The sequence below is a fragment of the Cajanus cajan genome, chromosome 9 (genome assembly GCF_000230855.2).
Source record: "Cajanus cajan strain Asha chromosome 9, NIPB_CcT2T_4, whole genome shotgun sequence".
Taxonomy (NCBI): Eukaryota; Viridiplantae; Streptophyta; class Magnoliopsida; order Fabales; family Fabaceae; genus Cajanus; species Cajanus cajan.
Window position 1 is genome coordinate 288194 of NC_138525.1, and position 13071 is coordinate 301264.

At 29.4% G+C, this 13071-nt stretch overlaps 1 protein-coding gene across 1 annotated transcript; it reads right to left on the bottom strand.

Annotated features, from left to right (window-relative positions):
- Positions 1–315: 315 nt before the first annotated feature.
- Positions 316–9074, bottom strand: LOC109789934 (calcium-dependent protein kinase 26). Its single transcript, XM_020348992.3, has 9 exons — positions 8872–9074; positions 8036–8805; positions 7634–7777; positions 7399–7551; positions 6995–7110; positions 6609–6776; positions 4212–4436; positions 2264–2412; positions 316–734 (listed from the first exon to the last, which is right to left on the bottom strand). The coding sequence occupies exons 2-8, from the start codon at positions 8739–8741 to the stop codon at positions 2290–2292; spliced, it is 1635 nt and encodes a 544-aa protein (XP_020204581.1). The 5' UTR covers positions 8742–8805; positions 8872–9074; the 3' UTR covers positions 316–734; positions 2264–2289.
- Between the last annotated feature and the right edge of the window lie 3997 nt (positions 9075–13071).

Genomic DNA, 13071 nt, shown 5'->3' on the forward strand with positions numbered 1-13071 from the left:
TCAAAATAACTAAAATTGTGCATTAACGATACTTGAAAATTTTAAATTACTCAATTAAAATTTTAGAGACCAAAATATACAATTGCAATATTTGAAAAAAATTAGAAACACAATTAAGCTTTCTAAAAACTAATTCGTTTGACTTTTTTTTAAGTTACTTTCTCTGACTTTTCTTTTATAAAAGATAAACTATTTATTCTTTTTTAAGAGTTTTTCTCCTTTATTTTTAAAGCTCTTATTTTGAACTTACTTTAAAGTAATTTTTAAGCTATAAAAAAGGTAGAATAATATTTGTATAGTGAAAGAAAAGCCAGCTGGGAAATAATATGCTTCCAACGACACTTTAACACAATGCATGTGCTCCAACATAATCCACACGGGCTTCGTAGTTCGCCCAATACATCATGTCATGCGTGTGAAACTTTACATCCGTGAAATCAAGAACCTGAAAGATCAAAATCCTTCTACTTCAACTATAGACATTATGCCCCCTACATGAAAGCACAGAAAAACAGAAGACCAACTTGAAATAGCTGTAACACCCAACACTGAGGTTTACAAAGCGAGAAACAATCGTTGCACTCGTACAGTACATAAATGTAACACTTGATGGGTGCTCATGCGAGAGCATCCACAATTCTAACTTCATGGATAAGACTGGTCAGCAGGATATGAACAATTTTTTGTAAAGATTTATGCTGTATTTTTCTCTTTCTGGCTTCGCTGCACACAACCTGCCAAAATTGCATATCAGAAATACAGTGAGTGACATTAAAATTGAGAGTAACAAAGTCAACAGCTATTCAGCTAATACTGGTTTTGGCAAACTGCCAGGATATAAACTATCATGCAAAACACACCTGGTTGAAATCGCTTACATCTAGAGACATCTCTAGATGCATTATTCAACAGCAGAAACTGGTTTTAGAACTTTCACAAGAAGCAGGGAGATTAATGACTGGAAAGATATTTATTTACAAAGATTTGCTTATATGGTAGCCCCACTCCCCACTCCAAGTTTGGTCTTTGGGTTACATTTTTTTATACAACTACTACTACCATATATAAAAATGCAAAAGGTTCATTAGCCAGTTGGCTCACATACACCTCCTAATGTATGCCGATATATTGCTTTCTTCAATTTATACTTCCATAACTCAAGCCAACCTAAAACCTCAAAATGATTTATTTTTTCATCAGGAAATCATACACCAGCATATTAAAAAGTATATGCTATAAACGAGGCAGCTCCATAATGCTTGGACATTTTCTTTCCCACATAGGCACATTGATTAAGAATATTTACACTTGCATCTTAGCTCCACCCCGTGCTTTGATAGAAACCAAACATCATATATTTTCAAATTCAGATAACAAACATGTCCTCTAACCTCACACCCATAAAGTTAGAAATGAAAACCGTAAGAGTCTGTTTTATTTCATCATGTACTGAAGAACCTTCCTGAGACAGAATTATGTTTAATTTTCCATCCCTGGTAAAATCAACGATTGATAACTCTTTCAATAATAGAGACTAAAAAGATAGCAAATTCTTAGTATTTGACTTCTGATGTGAAAAGTGCATTATATAAGAAGAGTAAATGCGTAGTTATAACAATTAATTGAAAAATCAACGGTTAAAATTTTAACTTGATTGTTGTTGTGCATATGTATTTTATCACAATATCAACCATTGATTTTCCGATCAATGGTTATAATTCCACACTTGTCTAAGTGCATCTGTAATTTTAGAGGAGCCAAAACTAAATTCTTTCAGTTTTCTTCCTCCTCCTCATGCTCTTATCCTACACCGAATCTGAATTTGTTCTTTCCATCTACATTCATAATAACATCATTAACCATTCATTCTCAGCCAATATCTCTGAACACGGACAAAAAAGACACTCGTAATTGTAAGCAGCAAGTTCATTGGCTGAAGACTAACTGCAAGGATGTGTTAAATTGGAGCTGAAGAAGTTAAATCAGTGGGATCTAACAAGTAATGGTAGGAAAAAAGATATATATTGTGTATCAATGACGCAGAACTTTAACTTAGAGTGAGAGACTAAAAATCTATTGCCTTTCTATTCTAACAACTAGAGATGGCCTACTGAATAATATTGGAAGTATGTTGGTGAGTACAGGACATACCATTTATGATGCCTTTTGACCTTTGACAAATTAAAAATTTATGAGTATATAAAATGGGAAAAATAGTATTTTATACAGGGGATAAAGTTCTATTTTACCCAAAGCCTAGTACCTGTACATAATGAGCACAATTGGAAGCTATTGAGCACTTGGTGCATCTCTCATGCTTAAATTCAGACTGTTGCGCATAGTCCTCCTACCAATTCCAGGGTTGCCTTTTTGCATCATGGCAGCAAATTCACCATAATCAATCCTTCCATCCTGAAAGGATATAAACATAATCATGAAGCATAATTACACAAGAGGGTGCACGAACTTAATTCAATTAAATATTGATATGCAACAAAAAAACCATGCTTGTCAAATTATTAGAATTCAAGCATTTGATACTTAAAGTTTATTTAAGGCATGATACAGTTTTGATTAATTAATTGTTTTTCACAAATACAACATATTTGGTCAGAAAACGTTTAATGGATAGATCAAGCATAGGTCCTAACAGCATAGTGCATGCTTCTGCATCTTGCCAAACCCTAACATCCAGAAAGGAACCTGAAAACATAAGGAAAACATCTAAAATTCCCTTTTCCATCTCTGATAACAGGATACCAACACCATTCTCATGTGGGAATTCATACAATAATAGAAAAGAAAAGCCTCACAAAAAAAGAAAAATAAATGTAGACATACTACAAGCAATTCGAGGGGCTTGCTACCTCCCATCCCAAGTCTCACGCACAATTTTCCTATCTTTCCCCACTCCTCTCTTCTCTCTCCTTCCAATTCTCATTAACCAAATCTGTTTCCTGCCCCCACCTGCCATGTGAGCAGATTATTACAAAGCACCCTTATCATGTTTTGATCACAATTCCCTCACAGGCTGCCCTCAACAACCGTTAATTCCAGGCTGTTATTCCCTTCCTTGCTACTGTATACCAACACATTCACATCTAGTTGCACATGTAGAAATATGGTTAAAACAAAAAGCTTGAAGACCGTGTGCTATCACAAGTGCTTTTAATAACAGAAATACTAAGTACTAACAACACACTTTTCAGAACACTTTTCTATTATTGAATAAATTTCATGTAGGTCCCACTAAATAAAGAGTAATACTAGGAGTATGTTGGAAACTAGTAAAATGCTAGAATTTCTCAATAGTAATATCACTTTTCACAAAAATTATAATTACGATAATTAATTAGTAATAGTATAATTACATAATTCTTGTAGCAAATAATACAACAAATTAGAACTACAGCAGTTCAGAATATTTTTTATTTTGGGAAGAGAGGAGGGCAGGTGATGCCAAGTGTTGCTTCAATTAGTATACCTAAAGTTATAATCGTAAGGCCCTGGTCAATTGCAAAAGGTAAGCAATTATGGTAATCATAGTTATCCAGAACAATTTATTGTCTAGCCTTTTATCAAGTGTCTTTGACTATCACAACATAATCCAAATAGCAAAATACTCTTAAACAATTAACATATCCTTAATTTTTTGAATATAAACTAGTTACTATCATTTTTTGATTTCTTTTATTTTGAAGATTTTATGAAATTGTATAGTTTTTACAGCAATTATTATAATTTTTCTAGGACACTGCACATGCATTTTATCGAGATAAACAAGTTTTCCTTAGTATGCAAAAAAATTAAAATATAATTTCTTTTTAATTGCTACCACCTACCATAACAATTTACATGTAATGTATGTTGATATTGATTAATCAGAACATGGGAGTTGTTTTGAGGTAAAATCCTTGCAGTATTAAGATGTTAAGTAACAAAATTATTGTAGCTTTGAAACAAAAGTCCAGTTAATGCATGATAAGCGCAAATCAAATATTGTTTGCAACATGTAAGCATTCTTTCACTAAAGAACATTTTAGATTTCAAAATAAAAACCAATTTAAGGTTAATGCAGTACAGAAAATTTGAAGACTAACAGTGCAGTCATTTCGGGAGGATATATATATAATGCTTGACTGTAACAGTAACTTCTAACATCCTACAAGGATATCCTATGTGAGTGTATAGCACAAGTCTAAACAACTTACATTATCTTGATCAACTTCCCTAATAATATCTTCAAGAAAAACATCAGTCATGTTATGTTCTGCACAAGCTTGTTGAAGTTCATCAACTGTGATATAACCACTACCATCCTTGTCAAAATACTGGAATGCTGCAATGAGATGTTCTTCACGCTCTAGTTTGTTGAGATGAACTGTTGCAGCAATAAATTCTCCATAATCTATGGTTCCACTTTTGTCCACGTCAGCCTGAAACAGCTCAAACATTTTAGCTGCATTGAACATGATCAAAGCTTATTTAACATGAATACACAATGACTGATTAGTTCCTCGTTTTCTACAGTAGTATCACATTTTAAATATGCCTCACTAATGTGATGCCCAATGTCAACCCCACTGTCAAAGTAACAAATTCCCAGCAAATAAAGAATCCCTGCAAATCATTTTATACATTGATTTGAATTTATGAAACAAAGTATCAAATGGTTTTCAAATTTTTTAAAAATTTGCAGATTTGATCTATGCATTAAGAACTTTAAATTAATCGATTGGATCGTTGAAATTTGATGTAGAACATGAGTTATTGAACGAATCTAGGTAGACTTACTCCAAGAGTAAACGAATCCTTCCTCATATATATATCCACTTACTTTAAGAGTAAATTTTTGTAGACTTACTCCACTCAATAACTTATATTTTATACTAAATTTTAATAATTCAACAATTGAATTAAAAATTCTTAATATATAAATCAAGTCTACAATTTTTTTAAAAGTTAAAAATCATATGATATTTTGTTATTTAAATTCAAATCAATGTATAAAATATTTTATAATTATCTGCTAATTTGAATTAATAAAACGAAATATCAAATAGTTTTCAAATTTTTTAAAAATTTGTAGACTTGATCTATGCATTAAAATCCTTTAATTTATCACTTAGATCGTTGAAATTTAATCTACAACATGAGTTATTAAATGGAAAGTCTATTAAGATATACTCTTAGAGTAAGTGAATTCCTCTTTTTATATATATATATATATATATATATATATATATATATATATATATATATATATATATATATATATATATATATATATATATATATATATATATATATTAGCAAACATGTCCTATTATTTCCTGCAATGTTTTAAAAACCAGATCGAACCGGCCAGTTGAACCGGGAACCGGTGGTCCAACCGGTCCGAATCTTAGGTTGAATCGGTTATGCATTCGACCCGTTTTAAACCGGATTAAACCGATCAATTTTCCGGTTCAACATTGACCCAGTTCAACTACAATTTTTTTTAAATTTTTTTTAAAGGACCACAAAGTACAAAAATAATAATGAGAATTGTATCTATTAATGGAAGAGCAAAGAGTCTTATTAAACATAAGAATGACTACTTGTTCTAATGTATTTATTTGTAATATATGCAACTTAAATAACTTTTATAGTATATTATTAATTTTAAATTATATATTTAATAATATAATATCTATGTAGATATTACATATATTATTTTGTGATATCAATTGCAAGCATATTATATATGTACATATTATTTATATTTTTAATTTGTATTAATATACAGTTTAACATGTAATTTTTTTTATGTATTTCTTTATACAAAATAAAAATAAAGATAATTTTAAATAAGATGGAAATTGAAATTTAAAATAGGATATGAATTTATTGAAATTTATAAGTATAAAATATATTTAACATGAATATTTTTTTTAAAAAAATTAATAAAAACTGGGTCATGCGGTTCAATTAGTGACCCACCTGTTCAACCTTTGACCCAGTGACCCAGTACCCTAACCGGTTCGATGACCGGTCTGGTTTTTAAAACTATGATTTCCTGCATTAACTTTTTAATTTTACCAAATATATAAACTCTCCTTACATGCAAAGTATCTAAAATGATAAATTAATGTGGGTCCTTGAACCTAAAGGACATAACAATAGCTTATCCAATAGACATACACAAATTAAAGCTTTGGTTTTTATATTCATAAGTTGTTATGAAAAATATATAAAAATAAAAAAGTTGATTTCTTATCATCATTGGTTATCAAACGCACAACATGATAAACATAAACCGGTGACTTGACATAATACAAGACTTTAAACTTGAATCATCCCAAGCTCAAAAACACAATTAAGCCATGCTCCATTGACCCAATACATATTTCTTTAATTACTTAAATACCATGTCCTCTTTCAATGCTTGATTCATGAACTATGAACTCAACATGTAACAGAGATTAAAAAAGAACCATGCAACAGAGTGAATGCAAAGAATACAATACAAACTTACAAAGTACAAGGGAATATATAAGGAAATTTAAAATATTATATTCCAAAAAGTATAACTAAATAAAATTGAACTACGAACATGAAACACCTACCGCTTCCATAAGATCACGTATTTCTATATCCTTCAGGGTAGACCCATATCTTCTTAGACCAGCTTTGAGTTCGTCAAAAGTGATTGCACCACTGTTATCAGTATCCATAGCCTGAAACATTTCTCTCAAACCAGCAATCTCCTCTTCAGATAGACTTTCAGCAATTACCTGAAAAATAGCATGATACACAATTATAACTACAGTTAACTAGTTTCAGACAAGCAAAAAGATAATATATGAAGGAGAAGTGAAAGCAAAGAGTAAGTGAGGAAAGGCAACAATAGCACTTTACATATCATTTACGGAAAGCATCATCTTTTTCATAACAATGCATGAGCTACATTCATACATAATCCGATATTCATTCATCAATTAGCTTCACTTACCCGCAAAGCCATCTTCTTTAACTTATTCATTGCTGAAAATTGTTTGAGACGAGAAAGAACAGCAGGGTCCAGTGCCCTGTCAGGGGCAACTCCATTTTCACATATCCAAGGATGACCTAAATAGGGAGATGACACAACTAACATCTTCAGGCAAACACATTGAAACACAATATTTTGAATACTTACAAAATTTAATCCTTAAGGAAACTAATCTGGAATTTGCTTTTGAGGAAACATTAACATCCAGGTTACTATTACTGGGTGAGTGTGCTATACATCTATAATAACATCCGCTGAGTAACCATGGTGAGATAGCGACTAGTCCAAAAGGGCAAAACAACTATTCTTTTGATATGAGGTTGGTCATTGCTTTATAGTAAGTATAGAAAATAGGATGAACATACATAACACTTGATGAGCAGTCAACCGTTCCGAAGGCCGAGAACACAGCATCTTTCTAATCAGGTCTTTTCCACTGTCAGATATTAGAGGCCAAGGATCTGAGTCAAAATCTATATGTCCCTTCAATACTGCATCAAATATACCCTGCTGGGTCTCTGAACTCCAAAAGGACAAAACTTTCAGTGATGACATAGATGCAGGACAGGAAATCAAAATAGTGCTGGCAATGAGATATACCTGCCCAAAACGGTGGCACGCCACTAAGTAATATGTATAGTATTACACCTGCTGTCCACACATCTGCTTCAGGCCCATAATGCTTGAGGAGAACCTCAGGAGCAACATAGTATGGGCTGCCAACTACATCAGTGAAAACTTGACCTGAGGAAGAAACGTTCAATGAAGATTTAAACAACCATTAATTAGCATTAAATGGTTTTTCTTTTTCCTGAACAATAACTACTAAAACCCCTGAACGGGAATAACAGTAAAGTTCAAGAAATTGTAATTGGAAACAAATCAGAAGCATCAAATTAAAGAAGATAAAAAAAATACAATTAATTCAATATAAATAAAGTTGTAAAAAGTAAAGTAGAGAGATGATGATATAACGAAAAAGAAAAGGGAAATATTTGTTACCGGGTTTGAAGAAAACGGAGAGGCCAAAATCAATTGCTTTAAGAGAGAAATCATCATCTTTATTAACCAACAAAAAGTTTTCAGGCTTGAGATCTCTGTGCATAACCCCGAGGGAATGGCATGCCTCAACAACACCAACAATGATTCTGGTCAACTCAGCGGCCTTCCTCTCGGTATAGTGGCCCCTCTGGATGATGCGATCAAACAACTCACCACCAGAACAAAGCTCCATGACAATATGGACATAGAGAGGGTCCTCATAAGCACCCTTGATGGTGACAATGTTCTTGTGACCAGCTAAATGATGCATAATCTGAATTTCCCTCCTAACGTCCTCGACGTCCTCCTTGGAAATCAACTTCCGTTTGGAGATGGATTTGCAAGCATATTCATTGGAGGTGGAATTCTCGGTGCATAAATAAGTGGTGCCGAATTGTCCCTGGCCCAATTTGCGGCCAAGAGTGTATAGATCACGAATGTTGGGAGTCTTATGGCCCAAGACATAGTATGCTTGGTTGTCGAGGCCTCGGCGCATGATGGCTTCTTTCCGGGCGTTCAAGGGTAGATTTTTGTTTTCTGCGGAATTGGGAATTTGCTTAGTTGAGTCGGAGCGATCAGAATGGGTTGTGCGCTTGGAGTGGTCTTCGGGCTGGCTGAAGCCCTGAATATATTTCCCTTTCAAAGATCCGCGGCATGTGTTGCCCATCAAACACACCGATTATTATTATCATATATTCATCCAACAACGATCTCTCATCAGCTTCCCCTCGCTTCATAAACAAATCATCGCATCATCTAATCATAATAATAAACCAAATACAATCAATTAAGCGTACCAGAACCAGAAGCTGAACCAACGAATGGAAAGAGGATAATAGCCTTCCTTTCACTTCTTTCTTCTCCGACAGATCTCCACAAATTTAGTTTCGGAAAATATTTCTATTTTTTTTCTTGTTAATTTTAGGATGCTGTTGTATTTTTGTATTGGTTCCTGCCGAGAAACATCGGAGGTCAGTGCTGACCAGCTACGCCCACTTCTCTCTGTAGAATTTTCAATTAAATATCACGCGGCTTTCTTTTTCATTTCCTTTTTTTTTTTTTTTTTTTTGGTTCAATGCACACCGGGTATCAAAGGGGCCCAAAGCCGAGGACGAAAGTTAACTTTTCTTTTGCATCCCTATTTTACTAACTGCACCCTTCTAAATTTCTTCTCATAGTTCATAAATGCGGACCAAAAAATTACGATTTATTTTTTAAAAACTAAAAGTAAATATTATTTTACTTGCAGGGACTTAAAAATATATTCAATAAAACATTAATAGGTATATCAACATGATATTTAAACTTATCCCAACTAAATAGGAGAAATGTTTCTTATTTTTCACATTGATTGGTCCATTAGTTAGCATACTCACTTTACCGGAGTTAGAGTGGAAATTAATTTTACACAACTAATTATTTATTTTTCAGAAAAGACAATATATAATATTAGTCTTCATTATTTTGAATTGCTAAAAATATTATATTTTTTAGTCTTTAACTTATTTTTTACTAAAAATTAACAATATATAAATTTATATATTTGACTTAAATATATTTTTAATTTTTCAAATTAAAGATAAATTTATTTTTAATTTTTAATTTAAAATTAATATTTTTAGTCTTATAATTTAAAAAAAAATATTTTAATTATTATATTTAAATTTTGTTAAAAAATCTGTCAAATATTGTTGCATAAAATCTATCATATCTCTATTAGTAAAAATATCAAACTCAGTTGACATCTACATAATTATCTTAATATATCACTTTTAAATAGTTATTAATTATGTAAGAATTAAAATAAAAAAAATTAAATTATATAAATAAAAAACAATTGTATAAAATTTGAGAGATCAATATTAAATTTATTCTAAATTTAAGGAAAAAATATATATTTGAATTTATAAATTTTTATAAAGACTAAAATTAACTTTTAAAAATATTTTAACTGACTGATAAAAACATATTTTATTCTTTAAAAAAATTATGTTAGGAGAATAAACAATTCAATAATTAATTCCATGGAGGCAAAAAATAATCTTTAAAAACAAAATTGAATGTGAATTTTGGTTTGTTCATAAATCATAAATCATAAATCATAATTGAGTGAAATTTGATGGAGGATTCAATGGCGGCAGTGTTACTCATGTTACGAAGGAGGAGTGTTGTAATCTAGGATAAAATTTGGTGAATGGAGGATATTGTAACTAATATTTTAACCTTTTTTAATAAGTTAAATATTTATTATGTACAATTAAATTTTGTATTAAATTATATATTTGAATAACTATTTATACTTTTATATATAAATTATATTTAAAATTTATATAAATAGATATTTTTAAACATATAAATTATATTTTTAAATATATAATAAATAATGATTTATTTAAAATATTAATTTATAATTTATAAAAATATGATAAATAAAAAATTAAATTAGATAAGAAGTTAAAAAAATTCTTTAAAATGTTTTTGTTGAATAATAATTCCTAAAATTGTTCTTGCACAATATAATAGCCTATATTTAATATATAAGGATTGATATTACTCTTCTTAATAATTAATAATTAATATATATATATATATATATATATATATATATATATATATATATGTTTCCATTGCAAAATAATATCTAAAAATGTTATTGTGCAAGATTACGGTATGTGTTTAGTAATTATTAAAATTTCCTTATTCAAAATTTTTCTTTTATTTTGATATATTTGTTTTTATATATTTATTTTTAAAATAATTTTGTGTAGCAATTTTGATATATTTGCTCTTTTAATTATTTTCAATGATAATTTATTTATAATAATATTTATTTATATATAAAAATATTTGAGAAAGAGTTATTAGAGAAAATAAATATTTAGGACAAAGATATTGGAGGAAAAAAATATTTAGAACGGATTTATAGGAGAAAAGATTATTGAAGAAAATTATTAAAATAAAATTTATTGGAAGAGTTTTAGAGGGGATAAGTTATTTCCTTAATTTATATATAAATAAAAAAATTAAATCAAATAAGAACTTAAGGAAATCCCTAAACACACTTTCATTAAACAATAGTCTCTAAAAACACTATCACAAAAGATAGTAGTTCACGTTTAATATATAGGAGTTGATATTATTTTTTTCAATGATTAATGATTAACAATATATATATATATATATATATATATATATATATATATATATATATATATATATATATATTCTTATCAAAGAATAATTTTTAAAAATATTTTTGCATAAGATAGTGATCCTCGTTTCATAATTATTAAAATATTTTTATTTAAAATTATCTTTTTATTTTAATATATTTGTTTTTGATGTATCTATTTTTTAAAATATGTTTAGTAGCAATTATGATATATTTATTTTTGTAATTATTTTCAACAATAACTTATTTTATAATCATATTTATTTATATATAAAAAAATATTTAAGAAAAAATTATTAGAGAGAATAAATATTTAGGACAAATTTATTGAAGGAAGATATTAGAGGAATAAATATTTAGGATAGATTTATGGGAGAGAAATATTAGAAGAAAATTTATTGGAGGAAGTTTTACATGAAAGAGTTATTTCATTTGTGTATATTATAAATACTTATAAGTATTTTTGCAAATAAAAATTATAAAATTTAGATGGACCGTGTATTTAGTAAAAATAATATTTATATTAGATATTGTTTCATAATTGTGGGAACGATTTTACACAATTATACAAGTTTCATTTTGAAAAGAATAAAATATAATTTTATTTTCATAATATTTTAAAATATTAAATTTATTTTCTATATTTTTTCATGTATTTATTAAAACTGACTTGGCTTTAATTTCTCATTAGAGTAAAAAAAAAGACATGTTTTTTAAAAAAATATAAGGATTAAATATATATTAAAAAATTATGAAAAAAATAACATTTTTAAATATTTTAAAAAAACTAAAAATATATTTGACATTTTAAAAAAATATTAGATTAGGGGAGAAGATCGATTAATAACTCACGTTAATGTGACAAAAATATTTTTTATGAACAAAAATCAAGGTAAAATTTGAAGGTTTGTGATGCTCTTTGTAGCACTGTGAGTTGTAAAATGTCCTAATTATTTTAATTATATGTTGGTTGTGTGTGATGAAGTGTTGTTTTGTATCGGAGAATTCTAAAATTTGATGATTTCTTATGAGTTTAAGTACTGTTGAAGGTTTCTTAAGATAAAGGTTAGTCTGACCACAAGTAAAAAGGTACATAAGTTTTTTTTTTAATAATTGAGTTTCATGAGTTTCATTCTTCAAAAATCTCGAGAGAAAAAGTTTTAGAGAAAAATACTCTGGTCCATGAGTCTTTTTTTTCTCATAACCTTATTTGGTGAGGTGATTTTCTTCCTAGAATCTCACCTAAGTTGTTTTGTTTGTGATTTAGATCATTAAGAACCTTAAACCAAGTTTTGATCCGTTTGGAGTTGTGTTGTGAATTATTCAGAGCTCTCTTGTTCTCCTCCCTCAGTTCACTTCACTTTCAAGGTAAGAGAAGTTGGAAATTCTTGACATTGTGAAGTTGTTGTATTGTTGTGGTTGATTTCAATATGAGTTGCATGATTTTAAGTGGAATAATCCAAGTTTAGGATTTTGAGTTGGGAAACATGTTGAAATGAAAACGGTGATTTGATTTATAGTTGTTACATGTTGATTTTGAGTGCATTTATATGTTGGTCATGATGTATATAGCTGATTGACAGTGTTGGATGCTTGGAAGTTGCTAAGTTTTAGGTGGGTTGAGCAGAATTTGTGATCTACATAAGTGAAGGACCTATGTTGTGTTGAGCACGATTTCAACATGAAGCTCTTTGTCTTGTCAGGTCGAGTGCAAGATTGGTGGCGTTGGATGTGAGGAGAGAGACTCGTCTAGGGTTAAAATGATGTTGGGCGTGCTTTGAATGACGTCGAACATGGGAGCACTAGGAGGTTTTTGACTTGGTAA